This window comes from Pleurodeles waltl, chromosome 1_2 (assembly GCF_031143425.1).
Source record: "Pleurodeles waltl isolate 20211129_DDA chromosome 1_2, aPleWal1.hap1.20221129, whole genome shotgun sequence".
Classification (NCBI taxonomy): domain Eukaryota; kingdom Metazoa; phylum Chordata; class Amphibia; order Caudata; family Salamandridae; genus Pleurodeles; species Pleurodeles waltl.
The window spans coordinates 491,776,357-491,798,380 of NC_090437.1; the positions used below are offsets into that span (position 1 = coordinate 491,776,357).

At 43.7% G+C, this 22,024-nt stretch overlaps 1 protein-coding gene across 2 annotated transcripts in view; it reads left to right on the forward strand.

Moving 5' to 3' along the window:
- Positions 1-20,857, forward strand: part of PPA2 (inorganic pyrophosphatase 2) — a 344,063-nt gene extending 323,206 nt beyond the window's left edge. For both annotated transcript variants that reach the window (XM_069241383.1, XM_069241374.1), the window contains 2 exons: positions 19,918-19,960; positions 20,720-20,857. In XM_069241383.1, the coding sequence (XP_069097484.1) occupies positions 19,918-19,960; positions 20,720-20,748 (72 nt within the window). In that variant the 3' untranslated portion in view covers positions 20,749-20,857. The remainder of the gene's footprint in view (positions 1-19,917; positions 19,961-20,719) is intronic.
- Positions 20,858-22,024: the final 1,167 nt, after the last annotated feature.

Here is a 22,024-nt window from a genome sequence, read left to right on the forward strand (position 1 = left end):
TTCTAGCAGCTTAGGCTGATAGAAGGTAGTTATGGCAAAGCAGCTTAGGCTGAACTAGGAGACATGTAAAGCTCCTACTATACCACTGGTGTCATATGCACAATATCATAAGAAAACACAATACACAGATATACTAAAAATAAAGGTACTTTATTTTTATGACACTATGCCAAAAGTATCTCAGTGAGTACCCTCAGTATGAGGATGAGAAATATACACAAGATATATGTACACAAACCAAAATTATGCAGATAATAGCAAAAGGAAGTAATGCAAGCAATGTAAAGTTACAGTAGATTGCAATAGGAGCACATAGGTATAGGGGCAACACAAACCATATACTCCAAAAGTGGAACGCGAACCACGAATGGACCCCAAACCTATGTGAGCTTGTAGAGGGTCGCTGGGACTGTAAGAAAACAGTGAGGGTTAGAAAAATAGCCCACCCCAAGACCCTGAAAGGTAGTTGTAAAGTGCACCTACTACCCCCAGAGAGCACAGAAGTCGTGATAGGGGGATTCTGCAAGGAGAACAAACACCAGCAATGCAACAACAGTGGATCTCCGGACCTGAGTACCTGTAAGACAAGGGGACCAAGTCCAAGAGTTGCGACAGTGTCGAGAGTGGGCAGGAGCCCAAGAAATGCCAGCTGAGGGTGCAAGGAAGCTGCCACCTGTTGGAAGAAGCTTGGTATTCTGCAAGAACGAAGAGGACTAGGAACTTCCCCTTTGGAGGATGGATGTCCCACGTCGTGAAGAAGCTTGCAGAGGTGTCCCCACGCAAAAAGACCACAAACAAGCCTTGCTAGCTGCAAGGGTCGCGGTTAGGGTTTTTGGATGCTGCTGTGGCCCAGGAGGGACCAGGATGTCGCCACTTGGATGAGGAGACAGAGGGGGCGCCCAGCAAGTCAGGGAGCCCTCACAGAAGCAGGCAGCACCCGCAGAAGTACCTGAACAGGCACTTAGAAGAAAAGTGAATCGGAGTCCACGACGCCGGAGGACAACTCAGAAGGTTGTGCACTGCAGGTTAGAGTGTCGGGGACCCAGGCTTGGCTGTGCATGAAGGAAATCCTGGAAGAGTGCACAGGAGCCGGAGCAGCTGCAAATCACATGGTACCCAGCAATGCAGTCTAGCGTGGGGAGGCAACGACTTACCTCCACCAAACTTGGACTGAAGAGTCACTGGACTGTGGGAGTCACTTGGACAGAGTTGCTGAGTTCCAGGGACCACGCTCGTCGTGCTGAAAGGGGACCCAGAGGACCGGTGATGCAGTCTTTTGTTGCCTGCGGTTGAAGGGGGAAGATTCCGTCGACCCACGGGAGATTTCTTCAGAGCTCCTGGTGCAAGAAGGAGGCAGGCTACCCCCCAGAGCATGCACCCCCTGGAAACAGTTGAGAAAGCCGGCAGGATGAAGTGATACAATGTTGCTAGTAGTCGTCTGGCTACTTTGTTGCGGTTTTGCAGGCGTCCTGAGCAGTCAGCGGTCGATCCTTTGGCAGAAGGTGAAGAGGGAGATGTAGAGGAACTCTGGTGAGCTCTTGCATTTGGTATCTGGTGAGATCCCCAAAGCAGAGACCCTAAATAGCCAGAAAAGGAGGTTTGGCTACCTAGGAAGGAGGATTTGCTACCAAGAGAGGTCAGAGCCTATCAGAAGGAGCCTCTGACGTCACCTGCTGGCACTGGCCACTCAGAGCAGTCCAGTGTGCCACAAACACCTCTGTTTCCAAGATGGCAGAGGTCTGGGACACACTCGAGGAGCTCTGGGCACCTCCCCTGGGAGGTACAGGTCAGGGGAGTGGTCACTCCCCTTTCCTTTGTCCAGTTTCACGCCAGAGCAGGGCTGGGGGATCCCTGAGCTGGTGTAGACTGGCTTATGCAGAGATGGGCACCATCTGTGCCCATCAAAGCATTTCCAGAGGCTGGGGGAGGCTACTCCTCCCCAGCCCTCACACCTATTTCCAAAGGGAGAGGGTGTTACACCCTCTCTCAGAGGAAGTCCTTTGTTCTGCCTTCCTGGGCCAGGGCTGGCTGGACCCCAGGAGGGCAGAAACCTGTCTGAGGGGTTGGGAGCAGCAGCAGCTGCAGTGGAGACCCCGGAAAGGCTCTTTGGCAGTACCCGGGTTCTGTGCTAGAGACCCGGGGGATCATGGAATTGTCCCCCTGCATTGAGGTGACAATTCCATGATCTTAGACATGTTACATGGCCATGTTCGGAGTTACCATTGTGACGCTGTACATAGGTAGTGACCTATGTACAGTGCACGCGTGTAATGGTGTCCCCGCACTCACAAAGTCCGGGGAATTTGCCCTGAACGATGTGGGGGCACTTTGGCTAGTGCCAGGGTGCCCACACACTAAGTAACTTTGCACCCAACCTTCACCAGGTGACGGTTAAACATATAGGTGACTTATAAGTTACTTAAGTGCAGTGGTAAATGGCTGTGAAATAACGTGGACGTTATTTCACGCAGGCTGCAGTGGCAGGCCTGTGTAAGAATTGTCAGAGCTCCCTATGGGTGGCAAAAGAAATGATGCAGCCCCTAGGGATCTCCTGGAACCCCTATACCCTGGGTACCTCAGTACCATATACTAGGGAATTATATGTGTGTACCAGTATGCCAATGTGAATTGGTCAATGTAGTCACTAGCCTGTTAGTGACACATTTGTAAAGCAGAGAGAGCATAACCACTGAGGTTCTGGTTAGCAGAGCCACAGTGAGGCATCACACAGGGAACACATATAGGCCACAAACTTATGAGCACTGGGGTCCTGGTTAGCAGGATCCCAGTGACACATAATAAACATACTTACAACATAGGGTTTTCACTATGAGCACTGGGCCCTGGCTAGCAGGATCCCAGTGAGACAGTGAAAACATCCTGACATATACTCACAAACAGGCCAAAAGTGGGGCTAACAAGGCTAGAAAGAGGCTACTTTCTCACAGGAATGCATCCTGCAAATTTGTGAAACGGCGTAAAAAAGTTATCAAGAAAACAAAAAATACCTTTCCTATTTAAAATCTAAGCTATAAGTACAATGGTGCTACTGTCCTTTGGCTCTTCAAGCGCGCCCCACATTTGCCTGGATGTCAGGGTGTGCTCATCCTCTCCTCTTCTGTGCCCTTTGATGTTTTTTTTTTAACAGTCAAGTCCCAGCATCCATTAATGGTGACCGCAACATTTGTTTTCCTGATTTTGGGGCCAACCAATTGCATTGCTTCGATTTACTGATGTGATGGGAGAAAAACAGTTTGATTAAGAATTGATAAGGCTGGTGGACTAGCTTTCAGAGTATTACAAATAATTAAAAGGCAACGTATAGTGTAAAAGAAAGAGTAGTGATTGTCCAAGATGCAAAAGAGGAAAGAACAGAAAATAAAGGAAAAAACAAACCCTGTGTTTTTGTTTTTTTTAAATTGTATTTGAAAACTAATTCTCATCTCTTTGTTTCCGAGGCCCTCCGGCTGGCAGCAGGGTCAGAGAAGAAATGCCTGGGCCAGATCACAGACTATCAGAGATGAGAAGATATTTGTTGTGAGACAGTTAGGTTGTTCAGAAGCTTATAATCAGCATCAAATATAATTAAATATGCTACTAAAATCTTGAGTGAAAAAAGCAGATTGATAAACCTAAAAGTTTCTGGCCTTTTGCTTTTGAGTTGAGACCCACTGCAACAAATTGGCATTGAAGTGAAATCTTGGCTGACCAAAATAAAGACCTTAATTTAACACCTTGCAGAGGGACAGAAAAAACTTGAATGGCCATTTGAGTGGTACATACATTCATGCCAGCAAGATAGAGATGCATTTCATCAGACATTCCAACTCTAATCTAAGAATTAATCAAGTGAATGTATCAAAGACACTAGCATTGTGAGAGAGGCAGTGAGTCCCGAGTGAAACACCTCAAGCACTGTTCTATAAAATAAAACACCAGGGTGATAAATGGCTCCAATCGGAACAGTCTTCTTAAGAATGCAAGCTACAGGTGACAAAGGAAACCAAGAGGTAGAAGCGTACTGTTTAAAGAAGAATGGTGTAGTAGAAGGCATACCTCCATCAACATCTTCAACGCCGTTTGCTTCCGGTAAAATGTTTTTTGTCATGTACAAAAAGCAAAATGTGACTCAGTAACTTGTTACCGAATCACATTTTGCATTTTGCTTTTGCGATTTGGTATTCGGAAGGGGCATGTGTAGGGTGTCCCCTCCTAATACCAAATCGCAGTGGTATGGATGAATGTTTTGTGACTGGAATGCGGTTGCAAAACATTTGCAGATTACCACCAATTTCAAATTACTGGTAAGTCATTTGCAGACGGGAAGTGGTCCCTGAAGGACCCCTTCTCCTTTTGTCAATGGGATCACCAACATTTTTTCCGAGCAGTCGGTGGTCCCACAAACCACTTTTAATTTTTTTGTTTAAAATGCATCCTGTCCTTTAAGGAAAGAGGGCTGTATTTTTTTTAAACTGCTTTATTTAAGAAGCAGTCACAAACATGGTGGTCTGCTGACCCCAGCGGGCCACCATCCCTGTGAGTGCCGGCTATTCCCAATGGGTCACAAATTGCGACCTGCCTCATGAATATTAAAGAGTCAGGTCCCTTGCAACCCATTTGGGAATCTCAACCAGTGTCCCAGACACTGTTGTGCTTCAGGTTTTATGACTCACAATTATCGAGTCGCAAAAGCTGACGGTCGTACATCTGCTCTAATGTTTCCCAAAGTTCCAGGGAAAGTATCCTGTTCTTAACCATTCCCATCTCATAGGCATAGTGTTTTTCTCAAACCAAACAACGCTGTAAAGAATGTCCTATAATTCAGAAAACAAATCTGTATGTTTCCCCTAAAGAGCTGTAACAAAATATGCCCATTATTTATGGTTCCTTTAACCAAATTGAAATGAAACTAGTTGGGACCATTGATCTCTTCTAGAAAAGGTCATAAATATATATTAGTTATTTGAGATTGTACTACAGAATAGCTCAAAGCTATACCAATAAATCAAACTAGTACCAGACAGGTTGCCTTGGTGGTGATAGAAGTCTTCTCTAGAACATTAGGGTTCCTCTTACCTTTAAAAACAAATTGCCCAAATTTATGAACACTTGGGAATAAAACAACACCCAAAAGTAGCAATGCTATTATAACCAAAATAGTAAACTTTGGGAATTTCAACTTGGAGACTGGGTGTTACTGCTCTTGTCATTTAGAAAGAATAAACTAGTTAGTAAATAGTAATGACATTTTTTGGAAATGTGGTATACTATATACCCAGGGCCTGTAAATTAAATGCTACTAGTAGGCTTGCAGCACAGATTGCGCCACCCACATAAGTAGCCGTTCAAACGTGTCTCAGGCCTGCCTCTGCAGTGCCTGCATGTCCAGTGTACTGCCACATTGACGTGGCAAGTCAAACTACTTGCCTAGGCCTAAACTCCCTTTTGACTAAACCTAAGTCACCCCTAAGGTAGGCCCTATATAGCCCTATGGGCAGGGTGCTGTGTTTGTAAAAGGTAGAACATATATTTTTATGTGTTACATGTCGTAGTAGAGACATACAGCCTATTTAATGTTTCACTGCTGTGAGTGCTGCTCCTCTCATAGGTTTGCATTGGGAATTCCCTAATGTCTAATTGGTAATTTCTGATCTGTAAATAGTAGCGGGGGCATGTTTGGAATGGTAGTGAGAAATCCTGCTTGCTGGTGTGGGTGGATTTTACATTACTATTTTAGAAATGTTTTTTTTAGAAAGTGGGCATTTCTCTGTGCTTAAAGCTCTAGTGCTTAGCAGCCTGACTCCAATCCATGTCTGGGGCAGAGTGACAGCTCCACTTGGGGAATACTTTGCAGACAGCCATCACACAGGATGGGATGCGTGTCACAGAAAATGCATCTGCATACTAATAGTCTTCCTGGGCTGGGGAGAGGGAGGGTCGTTCATACCTTACATGTAAAAAGGCTGTGTACTGCCCTTGCACAATGGATTGATTACCCCCTACCAATGTCTAAAGACAGGTCTGGGGTGAAAGGAAGTTGAGCTTCACTTAAAAGGGTTCTTTTTAGGTTACCCCCTAGGCAATGGCAATTTTGTAGTATAAGTACAGGGGCTCTCAACCTATGATTTGTAGAGCACTTTTGGAACTGGGACTGAACCTCTGCCAGGAGGACTGCTGGACTGCTAAAGGGACTCATCTGGACTGCTCTTCTGTGGTTGCCCTGCTGGCTGGTGCTGCCGCGTGGCATAAAGGACTCCCTGGATTGATTTTTTGCTTGTTGCCCTGCTGCCAGCTGCTCCATGAGTGTGGGTCACCAGATCCTGTGGAACTGCCAGGAAGAATCGCCATTGTTATCCTGATGTGCTTGCCTGCCTGTTTTGTCCCCAAATGCCAGTGTTCTCTAGGGGCTTACTAGCCCCTCCGTCTCCCAGAATCGCAGGGTTTAGGAAGACTCTATATCCACCTACTTGCCATGGGACCCTGAGTCTGGCAATAACCAATATCCAGGTGGCCAGTGTGGAAAGTGATTACATGCATCATACTCAGGCCTGTTGAAAATCAGAGCGCCCTGTCTGCCTGCAGTTCTGGGGTCCGGCAGCAAGGACTGAGTGTCCTCTGTAATCATCCTGACTCCATAGCACCAAGAGGAGACCTCTGCCGGGGCCCCTGTGCCATAGAGAGATATGCGCCCAATCGAGCCTCCTGGGCCTTCCTGTGACTCGCACCGCCCAGGGCGGGAGTGCTCATCACAAGTATCCCACTTCATTGATGCTGTTACTTTGGTGGGTGTTTACTACACCCGAGATACATATGAGGCTATTTGGTGATCTATGCCATAAGGGTGATGTATGGTGCCCTTATGCGTTTTGCTTATAAACAAGGTTACAGTATGTGTACTGATGTGGTTATTTATGCACCCTTCTATTTATAACCTGCTGCATCTTATGCCCAGCGTATTCACTGATATATGCCATTTTGCTTTGCATTGTTTTGAATATCAGTACTATATGAGTGACAGCATAGTGGACAGGGTACTAATGAATAATGCCAGTGCAAGGGAGTGAACACGGGTTATTTTTGGTGTGTAACTTGCCCTGACTATAGTGTGGGTTCTGCCTGGCTTAAATACATACCATAGCCAACCAGAAGCCCCATTGCTAACAACCTTGCTTAAGAAGATTGGAAATGTCAGCTACCAAACCGATCCCTCAGAAAAAAAAAAAAATAATCCATGTTAATTTTTTTAAGGAAATGGAAGGTCTTATGTAATGCGCGAGACAGTTAATCTAAATGCAGTTTTTACAGAAACAGAATAGAAGTAGGCGAAAATCTAAAACATACTAAAAAAGACTTTTAGACCTCTTTCCAGGATTTTTTCTGCAGATCGGAGTACGACACATTTAATACAACATCACATTCATGCAGAACTGGAAAGATTGTAAAACAGACATTGAATTTCTAAAGCAAGAAGAAAAGCTGTAAGGGTAGAGGTTAAAAATGTTATAGCTTGGTGTAATGGAACCCTTCAACAGTAATTGTAATTCCTTTATCGTACTGGTTCCTAAACCTGATGATAGTGCCTTTCGATTCCATATAGATTTCATAAAGGTCTGCGAAATTCCTAATTTTGACACATACTCTCTACCACTTATTGACGAGTTTACAGAACAGCTATTTGAAGTCAAATACATCACTTCTTTAGACTTTACAAAAGGATATTGGCAGATTGAAATAGGACCAAACGATACAGAAAAAATGCTTCTGTGCCCCAGATGGACTATATCAGTTCACAGTGTACATGGAACTCTAGTAACCTTCCAACCCTCCAAAAACTGTTTATTTTTCCAGAAATCAGAGTTTTTTGTTTTGCAGCTATCTTTAGTGCTGTTTGATGAATTTTCATGAAACATTTTTAAAAAAAGTTCATCCAGCTCAGCTCCTTACTGTGAAGTTTTCAGGTGGTCCATCAAACAAGGATGGAGAAAAAGGGTAGTGGAAGGTCCCAAAACATTTTTCCCTATGCAGTTCCCATTGAGAAAATTAGACAAACAGAAAAAAGGCTGAACAGAATTACATCAGATTTGGAAGAAAACTAAAGGTTTACTCAAAAAACATGTTTTTTTGTAATGTAGTATGAATTTGTTCAGTTATTTAAGAGAAATTATAGTTTTAAAAAAGCAATTTCTAGTGCTGCGGGACTCTTGCAGGAGTCCAGCGAGAAAAAAACAACAAACAAGCATCTTCACTGGCTGGTCCGGAGAATGCTGGGTGGAGAAATGTTGCAGCCGCCTTTATAGGACTCTGTCCCTGAATTCTGAAAAAAAGAAATTAAAAAACATAGAAAAGTAAAGGACAGGTTTACCCTGAACCCCTCGCACTTGTGGGTGGGGTGGGGGATTCAGAGGGGTCCCCGAAAGAGCCAAAAGTTTCTAGTTATAGTAAGCCTTCTGAGATGTAAGAATTCCTCAGGTTTTTGATTGGTAATATCTTTTCTTGCGTATGACAAATTTTCAAGAAGCTTTGCAGACGTATTAATTTTTCTACACTGGCAGGTTTTGTGGCGATTCGTTAAGGGGTGCAAAGAAAGGAGAGGGGCTCCCAAAAATATTTTCCCACCAATGTATTTTCCATAGTCTTTGTACTCGGCTGAAGCATAACAATGGCTGAACTAATTTTTAAGTAACTGGTGTGTAAAAAATGTTTTTTGATATTTCAAGTGTAGTGGTTCAGTGGTTGTTAACTTATAAGGCACTAAATCTTAGCGATGTAGTAGGCCGCGGTATACCGAGGTACATGTTGATGACAAAGCAGTATGTGACTGGATAATGGCTGTCTTCACAAAAGTAAAATGCAGCCATGTTGTTTTCACCACACTTTAGCTGTGTTCTGGGTTAGGGCCTTAGATATAGGTAAGTTGTACATTTTATTTTTCCCTACCTGTTACCACTTTACTAAAGTGGTAAAAGATAGGAAAACCTATTTCTGTTTTTCTATATAGTTTTTAAAAAAGGTAACTGAGTACCGAAGTACTTCCTAGGAATTATGGCGGCTGTCGGATAAAAATAAAAATATGTAAAAGAAGTTACACACACACTACTACACTATATTTCATAAATAATAAATAAATATAGTGTACTACAGTGTATGTTTATATTTGTTACATATTTGCATTATTAAAAAAAAATTATAATGTTCTGCCATACTACCTAGAAATTGTTGCTCTACTTACAAAAAATTTAAAAAAATATATAGTGTAGTACAGTGTAACTATCATGGTACTTTCTAGGTACTAGGATGGTATACCGTAAAGTTGTAAAAAAATATATATATTTCATCATTGTCTTTTCATGGGTCAACACCTGTGCCAATACTCTCACCCCAATCAAGAATTCCTCCAACAGACACACCGACAGAAAGGCCTTCTGGTTTGCGCCGATCTCCACGAATCTAAGCAAAAGTGCAGAAGACTCAAAAGAAAGTGGCGCCAAGATCAGACTCTGGACAACCTCACAGACTTAAAAAAACGCCATCCGCAGACACCACTAACTCATCCGAGCCGCCAAGAGAGCTGCCTTCAAAGACTGAATCAACAACAACGCACACAGCCACAAGGAGCTCTTGTACATCGTGAAGGAACTCTCCAACCTCAGCTCCAACGCCAATGACATCCTGCCATCCCAAGACCTCTGTGATTCCCTAGCCTCCTACTTCCACCGCAAGATTGCAGACATCCATGATAGCTTCAGCACCCAGACCCCCCCGACAACTACCAACACCACAGATTCACATCCGACCAACCTCCTGCTCTCCTGGACCCCCGTCAGCGACAACAACACCATTGAAATCATGAACACCATCCACTCCGGCTCTCCATCTGATCCCTGCCCTCACCACGTCCTCAACAAAGCTAGCTCCGTCATTGCACCCCAACTACAGAAGATCATCAACAGCTCCTTCGAGTCCACCACCTTTCCGGAGAGCTGGAAACACGCCAAGATCAGCGCCCTCCTCAAAAAACCCAAGGCGGACCCAAAGGACCTCAAGAACTTCCGGCCTATCTCCCTGCTCCCCTTCCTGGAAAAAGTCATCAAGAAGTCTGTCAACAGACAACTAACCTGCTTCCTCGAGGAGAACCACACCCCAGACCCTTCCCAATCCGGATTCCGCAGCTACCACAGCATCAAAACCACCCTCATTGTTGCCACTAATGACATCAGAACCATACTGGACAGCGGCGAAACCGCAGCCCTCATCCTCCTAGACCGCTCAGCTGCGTTCAACACCATCTGCCACCACACCCTACGCTTACACCTCAGCAGTGCTGGAATCCGCGACAGAGCCATGGACTGGGTCAACTCCTTTCTCACCAGCAGAACCCAGAGAGTCCACCTCCCCCCATTCCACTCGAAGGCCACTGAAATCATCTGCAGCGTACCCCAGGGTTCGTCCCTCATCCCGACCCTCTTCAACGTCTACATGGCCTAACTCGCTAACACCGCCTGATCCCACAACCTCAACATCATCTCATACGCCGAAGTCACCCAGCTGATCCCCTCCCTCACCAAGGACTCCGCCAAGACCTACCCCCACGAAGGAATGAAGGCCATCTCTGAATGGATGAAGAGCAGCTGCCTCAAACTCAGTTCCAACAAGACGAAAGTCCTCATCTTTAGCTCCACCCAATCCGCATGGGATGACACCTGGTGGCCTGCCACTCTCGGAACCACTCCGACTCCCACCGACCACGCACGCAACCTAGGATTCATCTTGGACCCCTCACTATCCATGACCCAGCAAGTCAACGCCATCTCCTCCTCCTGCTTTAACACCCTCCGCATGCTCCGAAAGATCTACAAATAGATACCAATCGAATCCAGAACAGTCACCCAATCCCTCGTAAGCAGCAAGCTGGACTACGGCAATGCCCTCGGAGCAGGAACCACGGCCAAACTCCAGAAAAGGCTGCAAAACATCCAGAACGCCTCCGTACACCTCATCCTGGACATCCCCCACCACTGCCACTTCACAGACCACCTGAAAAACCTGCACTGGCTCCCAGTCAACAAGAGAATCACATTGAAACTCCTCACCCACGCTCACAAAGCACTACACAACACCGGACCAGAATACCTCAACAGAGGACTCTCCTTCTACACCCTGACCCGGCATCTCCGCTCCGCTGACCTTGCCCTCTCAAACATCCCACGCATCCGCAGAACTACAACTGGCGGTAGATCATTCTCGCACCTCGCCGCCAAAACGTGGAACACTCTTCCCACCCACCTGTGCCAGATCAAAGACCTCCTTACCTTCAGGAAACTTCTCAAGACCTGGCTGTTCCAGCAGTAGCAGCACCTCTCCCCCTTCTTCCAGCTCCCCTCCTCAGCACCTTGAGACCCTCACGGGTGAGTAGTGCGCCTTACAAATTCCTGATTGATTGATCAGACACAACGCTGTATCTTCGACGGAAGATAGATACATGAGTGTCATCTTTGGGAATGCTATACCCCAGTAAATGTGAGGATCATAAGATCCATTTGAATATGTGAAGGACAGAATTGTGAAATTTCTGAGACATACAGTTGCCCCTACATTGTTTCTTTACTAGATACTATTTGAATTGAGCCCTGAGGAAGTTCAGTTTCTTTGAATCCTACGCGTTGGCTGTGGCTGTGTTAATGGCATGAAGGAAATTCAGATAAAGAATACTTCATAAGATTGTGGATTTGGGCTTTTTTGATACAGGATTCACTTTTCCTCATTGTTTTCTTTGATATGTCTGTGGCTGACAGCAGTGTCACTCTGGTATTGGGGTGAAGGTGCACTGAATTTCAATTTATGGTACATTGTGGAGGGTGCTGTTGCTGGTGTCCGCCATTGCTTTAGGCTTCAGGAAACTTCTCAAGACCTGGCTGTTCCAGCAGTAGCAGCACCTCCCCCCCTTCTTCCAGCTCCCCTCCTCAGCACCTTGAGACCCTCACGGGTGAGTAGTGCGCCTTACAAATTCCTGATTGATTGATCAGACACAACGCTGTATCTTCGACGGAAGATAGATACAGGAGTGTCATCTTTGGGAATGCTATACCCCACTAAATGTGAGGATCATAAGATCCATTTGAATATGTGAAGGACAGAATTGTGAAATTTCTGAGACATACAGTTGCCCCTGCATTGTTACTTTACTAGATACTATTTGAATTGAGCCCTGAGGAAGTTCAGTTTCTTTGAATCCTACGCGTTGGCTGTGGCTGTGTTAATGGCATGAAGGAAATTCAGATAAAGAATACTTCATAAGATTGTGGATTTGGGCTTTTTTTGATACAGGATGCACTTTTCCTCATTGTTTTCTTTGATATGTCTGTGGCTGACAGCAGTGTCACTCTGGTATTGGGGTGAAGGTGCACTGAATTTCAATTTATGGTACATTGTGGAGGGTGCTGTTGCTGGTGTCCGCCATTGCTTTAGGCTTGCTAGTAAATTAAGTCATAAAACTACCTTTACTTACCTTTACATACTTAACTAAACTGCTTTCTTCCCTCCTATGTGCTTTAATACAGTAGTGCACTATATTTCCACTTCCACAGAATGCAGACTAACTGTGGTCTATACAATATGGCTGTCTTTTAATTTTATAATGGTTTTCATTACCCAATCATATACTGTTTTCTTATTGCGATGTACTGTGGTGTACTGTGAATTTATCTCAAAATACTGCAGCACAATATATAACTATGTTTTTGGGCCTTATAACTTTATCACTATAGAACCAATTTAGACTACTTCCAAAAAGGACCTTTTCACACCCCATAATCTATATTGCTGCAAACTTACATCCATCCATTCACCCATATTCTTGCTAGGTCTCTTTAAGCTACAGTCAACATCATAACACACATTTACACTTCATTGTACAATATGCCACTCCACTATGTGACATATCACTCAACTGTACAACATGCCAGTCCAAACTATCACATTCCACTCCACTCTGTGACACACCACTCAATTCTTCCACACGCCTTTTCACTCTTAACACATGCCACTCCACTCTGACACTCCACTCCCCTGTCTGCAGTTCCACTCCACACCACTCAACTCCACTCCACTCCACTCCACTGCACTCTACGGTATTCCACTCTACACCACTCCTCTCCATGCCACTCCATGCTATTCCACTGTACACCACTCCACTCTATCCCACTCAACACTGTCCAAGTCAACTCTATGCTATTCCACTCTACCCCACTCAGCTGTATGCCACTCCACTCTACGCTATTCCCTTGTACACCAACACACTCTATGCCACTCTGCTGTATGCTGTTTTTCTCTATGACAATCCACTTTACAACAATCCGCTTTACTGCTCACCTCCACTCTACTCAACTCCATGCTATTCCACTCTGTCACTCAACTCCAATCTGTGGAATTCCACTCTACTCTGCGCCACTCCCCTGTATGCTACTTCTCTCCATGCCACTCCAGTCTACGCTATTCCACTCCAGTCTATGCTATTCCACATTACGCCGCTCCACTGTACGCTATTGTACTCTACGCAACTCTGTGACCCTTCACTCTACGCTATTCTGCTGTACGGCACTCCACGTTATTCCACTCTATGCCACTGTACTTCATACACTCTATGGTATTCCACTCTACTGTACAACACTCCACTCTACTCTATTCACCTATACAACACTTCTCTCTCTGCCACTCCAGTCTACATTATTCCATTCTGTGGCACTGCACTCAATGCCACTCCAGTCTGCTATTTCACTCTGCTATTATACTCTATACCAGTTCACTCTATGGAACTCTACTGTACACCACTCCACTCTACGCTATTCCCCTCTGACACTTGACTCTACACAATGCCACACTACACCTCTTCACTCTACGACACTCCACTATACAACACTGTCTTCCACTGTATTCTACAACACTCCACTTAACAACACTCCACTTGACAACACTATAATGTGAAACACTTTTAATTAAAAAGTGAAAAACGTTGAAAAATCAGTGAAAAAAACAAAGATTAAAAATTAGTTAGGAAAGCTTCAGTCTCTCTAAACAAACTAAACAAACTACACAAACATTAGAAATTGTAAAGTTATACTTTAAATTTATAATTTACGCACCACCTTCAAATTACTGTATCTTGCGCACCTCCATACACAGTGTTTTCAACTCGCTAGCCATAGCACATGAACTATAACTCGCCACTCTACCATGCATAGTGTTCTCACAAAATATGTCATTTGAGATATCATCACTGTTGCTATGAATGCTATGATTCACATTGTATAAATGATGTCAAATGAAAGGGTATAAGCAATGCATCATAAAGGCATGAGTTATAGTTATTGTGATCTGGCTAGTGAGTTGGTAACACTGTGTATGAAGATATAAGTATAACTTTACAATTTCTGTTTGTTTAGTTCAAGTTTGGTTTGTGTAGAAAGTGTGGCGAGGGGTGGTTGGCTGCAGACATATTGTAATACGATATTACTTTATTTTAAGAAAACAACTCTGAAATTCACTGATAAAAACAAAGGTTAAAGTGGAGTTATAGGTAGGTCTTCTTATAATAAAACACTAATGTTTTGAAACAAAAAAAACACACTGAAATTAACAGTTGTACATAACTGACAAAAGTATAACTTGTACCACTGCTTATGACCTCACGTTACATCATTAATAACATCAGAAATCTATGACGGTGCAAGTTATACTTTAGTCTGTTAGGTATAACAGGTGAATTTCAGTGTTTTTTTTTCTAAAGGTTAGGTTTTTTATTATTTGAAAAACGACTTATAACTACACATTAACCTTTGTTTTTCCAGTGAATATAGATAACATCAAGGCACATATATGTGGAGTTATATATAGTAAATCTATTCTTGGAAGTTGACATTCTGGCTACAATATTTTGTAGAACAATATTTTAATCCTATGGGCCTGATGTATCAAATGGTTTTCCCCACTGTGTGTCTAAGGAGAAATGTGTTGATACATGTGGACCTATATTTTGGATGTATACCATTTGAAAAATTGACATTTTTCAATTCAAATACACTAAGACAATTAAAGAAGTCAGTACCATGCAAAACAGTTTCTGGTAATAATACTTATTAGATTCACTGTTACTTTTTGTTCACGTAGCAAGCTAATACAAAAATTAAAATAATAATAAATGTAGCCACCATTGCCTAAGTTTAAAAAATATATATTTTTATTAAAGTTTGCATGTTAACTCAAATACAGTATTGCAATAAGAATCCCAAAAGATGGATTCACATATACAAGCAGAGTGTGTTTAACACCATCTGAAATATATCAGTGTGTACATGGTTGATACATGCTTGCACCAAGAAGGTAATACTTGGGGTTTACATGTCACATTACATTGCACTACAAGTCTGAATAGATAACAGCATAAACTAATGGCTGTCCAGGAGATACATTTCGCAGCCTGGTGTGAGGGAAGGAGAAGGCATGGAGGCAGGTGGAAGGAGGCCAAAGTGGGGGTTGGAGGGAAAAATGGTAATTCGTCCTCTTGGCACAGGAATGGCAGGGCATGCAAAAGAATGAGGCAGGCTCGCAGGGTGTCCCTGTTATATGTGCGAACTAGGAGAATCACCGTTGTCTAATAGCCAGAGAATACCAATTGATCAACTTATTGATGTACTCAAATGTTGGTTTCTTTGTGTATATATATATATAATATCTCTTGAGAAATTACTCAGTGGAGTACAGCAAAACTAAACATGAATTGTCCCAACAGCCTTGAAGGAACAGAGCAGGAGCACATTGTTGCTAGCGCCAACACACCCGGAATTTCCCATTCCTTCCAAATGGGTTCCTCAAGATGTGTATTAAATAATGCCATAAAAAGGAACTGTAACCCCACTTACCAATAGCACTGTTTCTCAAACCAGAATGACTGCCACATTCTCATCAGGCACATGCATTAACCACAGTAACCCAATTAAATGTGGCTGTCATTCGACAGCATAATGATGTGTTGCTGTGACAACTCACCCCTCTAAGGAAAACCAGAATCAGTCACAATACCCAAGTGCTAACTTTCCAGGGGTTGCCATGGGGCTCTTCTTCACAACTGTTCTGCCTGGAGCCACAGTGCATGACAACCAGGAGACCAAGTACTGGCACGTGTCTTACCAGCCTAGAGAAGATGCAGGAGATATCATGACCTGCCATCAGCCATTGACACAGCCCTCCACCTCTTTTACCAATAGGTGTTGCGCAGGTAGGGAAATGGCACCATAGTGCAAGATTATCCTTAACAGCAGTCTGATGTTGGGGAATATAGTGCCACAAGTCACACTCACAAGCACTGCTGTCAGGAAACTTGTTTGTTTCTCGCTTTGCTGCTCACCACTTTGTACAACTCTTCCTGCTCATCACCACTGTTAAAGATGAAGATGCCATCATATACTAAGACCAGAACACTTATTTATTCATAATTTGCAAGAGGTTCTATCCTCAACTAGCTTTATCCTTAATTGTCATTATTTCATACTGCCTTATTCCACTCTGAACCTCCTCATTCTCTTTTGGCTCGTGTTGCATAATCAAGTTCTTTTTTCAGTGATGTGTGTATCTGCATTCCTCTTTCATTCTGCTTACATGCACATCAACGTTCACCTTTCCATGCATACTTATAGGCGTTCAAGAACAACATACCACATTTAAAGCCAGATTTAAGAAAGGTGGCGCTGCACCCAGAGCAGAGCCACTTTTCTTGTGCCCCTTAGCGCACCCCTCTAATGCCACCATGTGTGCCCTACATCTATGATATGGCGCACCATGGCAGTAGTTAGGGAACTAGCCTCAAATTTTTGACTCTAGTTCGAAGCTTTGCAGGATTAGCCTAAAACATTTTTAGGCTAATCCTGCACAGCCCATTGAGGCCCATTGTAAACAATGGTATGCCTCCTTTTAACGCCTGTTGTGAGCAGGCGTTAAAGTGCCGAAAATAATGATGCAAGGAAATCTCTTAGATTTCTTTGTGCCATTTTTTCGACCCCCTTAATGGAGGAAAGCCCTTTTTGAATGCATTATGCCTGGCACACGCATAATGTAGCACAAAGGGCTACAGAGTGATGCAGTGCATGCGTTGCGCCACTTTGTAAAAATGACGCTAATGTGGCGCAAGGATGCGCTAGGAGCTCTTAAATCTGCCCCTTAGTGTTATCCTGTCCATCAGCTTATCTAAATAGGAGCTGCTTTTGATTGTCACACAAAGGTTGTTTGATTTAAATGCAATAACATAACAGTTATTCCGTGAATCTCCTCAGTTGTGACAGAGTATCAAGATGGTTTAGGATTTGTGCTTGGAACTGATATTAGTCCAATGGGATATCATAGCAGTAAATTTAGATATTAGCAGTGCAGCTCCCACAAAGCATCACTGAGCCCAGGGACATCAGGTAATAACCCACGATGCATATCACAATGGGAACCGACTATCTGAGTTGCTGCCATTAGTCATTGTGGATAGCCAGCTATGAGAAACGATATCCCTACCACAGACCTTAGTATATTAAGTGGATTACTACCATAGGATGTTGAAGATTATTAGCATGAATGGAGTTAAAAAGCAGACATGTTTGAGCCAACTCTTTGATGCCTTGAAGTCACTTGTCTAAATGTAGATGTAACATGCTCCAGAATTGTGAGTTGAAGAACACTTTCTACTACACTTTACTGAAAACCCCAGTCTAAAGGTCTTTGAAACAGTGTTCCTTCGTGGTGTCTTCTTATCCAGCTGGATAATACCACAGCCTTCCACAAGAAGAAACATGGGTGCACCTACTAACCCCTACCCAGTCAGCTTGAAGTGTTTGTTTGGAAATGGGCCTTACAACACAAAATGCTCCTGCTGGTCTCCTACAGCATTTGGATCACAACACCAGAGTGAACAGCCTCATTAGGCATCCTTTTTTGCCAGAAGGGTTGGAAATTCTCAAGGAAGTCCTGATTTCCTTTTTCGAGGCTTTTGCCACTCTACTCCAGATGCAACCAGCTCACGTCTTGGATGGTCAGAGAGTCTGGAGTTTTAGAGGAGCTTGATATTGGATCGGAAGGGGTCGTTGTATGCGTTTTCTCTGACTCTTCTGATACTTTGGGCCCTCCAGCAAATCAGCTAGAGCCCAAAGTGCTCAGCCACCATGGTGACTCTGGCTTGGCCATATCAAGGCTGGGTCTATGGCCTACTTGATCTTCAGAGGTACCACATTTGTCTTCCTTATTGGGTAATCCTCCTGTCTGCGGATCCTTCACCCATGCATACCATTTTGCTCAGCTTGAGTGCTATTTTCCTAAGAGACTAACCTTTGTACACCTAGGACTCTAGACTTGAATATTAAGGACTCCTTGTATGAGCAAATGGTAGCAATGTTGTCATTGGACTCAGAGAAGAATATTAATCTTCACTGATTTAGGTTATGTCTTTCTCAGGACTCCTGGTTGAGAAGGGATGCAGGTAGACAGATGCAGATTTCATTTGAAAGCCCTTGGAACCTACAAAACCTTTCTTGAGAAGTCCTTGGCCATAGACAGTGGCACAGTTAAGACAACTGATGGGCCTTTAAGTATCAGTTCCCTTTATTCAAACCTAAACCTAGTCCTGTCCAAGTTCACACACAAGACATTTGAGCCTCAAGCCAAAAGTTGACTCAAAGTGTCTTGTATTAAAGGCTTCCATTTGTGGTGGCCATAGTATCAGCCTGGTGCATTCATGAGTTACAAGCCCTCTGTGACTCAGCACCTTTCGCTGTTCTCCAAAAGGTGTAGATTGTTATGAGGAGCTATCCAACCTTTGTTCCAAAGGTATTCTCAGTGTTTCACTCGGACAAGAAAATATTTTCCCATCCAGTGGGAGGCACCACACTGGATGGGGTAGCACCCACCAGTAACCAGAACATTTTGCTTTAGGGTTTTATTAGTACTACAGTCCTCTAACTATGATATCCCAGTAACTATACTTCATGTGGAGAAGGTTCAAAGAGTACTAATTACGCCTGATCCAGTTCCACACATTTTAGTACTACCCAGTAGTGTTGAACACAAAAGTTCAGACCTAGTGCTGCGCTCGCTGGTGAAACTAGGAGCTGCAGGTAACGCTGAAAGTCTGTAGTGGTTTACTCATGATTGGGGTGGAATTTGTCAAGGATCTCAAAGTCTCCATACCCTTGATAAGGCACTCTATCTCATCCTCAGATACGAAAGCAAGCAACACATGTAATGGATGAAAAACACATATAACTTTACTTGCAAGGTAAATACACTGCTCAGGTTAATCAGTAGGTCTAGGATTGTTGCTGTTTTGGGCCTGGCCAGCTCGGATATGGATCCTTTTAGCTTCTGGTTGACTCTCCTCATCTGGGTTTTCCACTTAGAATGGAGAAGCTAGGCCTTTGCCCTCCTGGATGGGTGAAGCTCTATCATTGCACAGCAGCTCTGCTTCTCATCCTCTAGGCAGATCTCAGTAGTTTTGAGTGATCCCAGACCTGAAAGAGGCGGGAGGGAGGGGGATTAGAATGGGCTCAAACGCATTGACTCGTCTGATGTAGAGATTCAATGTTTCACGTGAAGAGGAGTACTAAGACCTGGTTCCATAGGGCCAGATTTTATCTGAACCTGGGGTCTTTCACAAGAAGCCAGGAACTGATATGAAAAGGTGCTATTGTCGTATTTGAATGCCTAGCCTCTTGCACAGTTGACCAGAACCACCTAAGTCTTATCAGGGAAAAGGAATTTGACCACCATTTAATGGCAGGTTGCATGCTTGCTGTTCGCCATTATTGCTGTTTCGCTACATTTTAAGACAAGTAGTCAAGCCTGCCCATGCTAACATCAATGCTAATGCATGTGTCCTCTGACTGTTTGCAGGCACCACCTCCATCCACGAACACAGGCCCCGTTCCACCAGGAGGTATGGCATGTCAAGGAGTGAATTATATTTAACATTGGTTGCGGCTTTTGGGCGCATAATGTAGTGCTGAAAGTTATTTCTGTTTGAAATGTTGTAATATTATTTTTTAAATCTAGTAAGATACAAAATGTGTTTTATGCTCCTTCCACTTTTTTGTAAAAAAACAACGTACATTCTCTTCATATGTTTCTGGCAGCTAATTTGAAGGAAAACTCGAGGAGCACGATTTGTTAATTTTCTATTTTCCAACAAAAGCTCTATGAAGACTGAATCGTTTTGTAAAAAAAATCGCTCTAATGTTTGACTGATACGAGGCGATAGGGAAAAAAGAAAGACCTGTTCATTCAGCCAGATGTTTTGGATTTTTGTTTGCGTCATAGCTGTGAACGGCTGGATCGTGCAGTCGAGAGCTTAGATGTGCCTAAAAAAAACGGCCCGCCACTTCATGGGAAAGCGAGCTGCGCGCCTTATATGGCCTCATCGTAATACAGCTGCAGCCAGAACACTCAAGTATTTGATGGGCAATCACGGGCAGGCCTGGCGCAGCTAGTGCAGGAAATGTTTTATTTTGTAACATTTTAGGTGAAGAGAGCACAGGGGGCGTCGGGAGCGGGCAGCAAGCAGATATAGATCGTACATGTGCTTCATTGCATAATGAAAAACGAAGAACTGCCTTTTAATGTAGGCTGAGCCTGCAATATCTGATCTTCTTAAAATGCTTATCTTTGTAACTAAATTCTTTCTTCTGTCCTCTTTCAGTGGATGTATGGCATTTTCTTAACAAGTGACGATTGGTTGAAACGACTCAAGGCACAGAAACTGATGATGGTTTTCCTGTGTAACGCTATCTTCCGTGACTTTCTGTCATGTAAATAAACCATTAATTTTTATTATTTCTTTTTTTGTACTGTGTTTCTTTGAATGCAGGATAGGAAAAAGTTCTCTAGAAAACACACACACCACCAAAAAGCTCCCCACTGATCCTTCGAAACAGTAGTAGCTGAAGTACTTCTCACTGCTCTTTTGACTCAAGTTCCCTCCTTCCATTCAATAGCAAACTTGATTTTATTTTATACATTTTACTTTTAAATTTGAAACCTGTGTGAAATTAAACGAGCAGTTTCCAACCTTACATGGACTGTGATGGCTGGTGAGAGAAATTAAGAAGCCTCCCCTTTAGTGGTTACCCATGGGCGTCGATTCACCAAAAAGCCAGGGGTGCAGTTAGAGGAAGTGACATCACACACCCTTTGATCACAGTGATGTTACAGTAAGTAACGTCACAGTGCCGGATGTCTTCACAGGCCAAGGAGTGGGGCTGGCATAGAAAAAGTATTGATTTTTTTTTCTTTTAAATTATTTTTATTAGGGTTTTGCATTGTAAAACATAACCGTACAGTAGGTTCAATAAGCAAGTGAGTACAAAAATAGATTATACAAAGAGTTGCTGAGACATAATGGATTCTTCTAGTGATACAAATAATGGCAGAGTTTTCAGGGGTGTTAGGTAAAGGAAGAGGGTGAGAACGTGAAAACCATATAACTAGAAGTAGGGGAAGGGGTGGGTATGGGGGCAGACACAGTGTACGAGCACCAGCTAATGGTTCATATGGCAAGAGGCAGTGTGCACATGACCCAGCAGAGTAGCATGGCAGGGTAAGGGGATAGGTCAGTCGAGTGTAAGTGCAGTGTGGGCTGGTATTGGAGAAGGGGTGTGGGGGAAGCACCCAGGAAGGCAGATAAAGCGGATGCCTAGATCTGGGGATAGTGCACAACGGTGGACTTATAGAGTGAGAATGTCAGGGTGTGGAGCTCACGGAGGGAGGTAATCTTCGGACATAATGTGTTTGCATTGTGTCATTAGAGTGTCCCATTCCGTGGTTATGGGATGCGTGCAGATGTGGCGCACCTCCTCCAATCGGAGGGCAGCCCCATCAGCAGTCCCCCATCTGCGGACTTCACCCTGCCAAGCTACCAGCGATTGGGGCCTTCCAGTGCAATGTGTGTTTTTTTTGGCCACCAACACGCCCAGGCCAGCGAAGCGCGTATAGATGATGTGTTTTT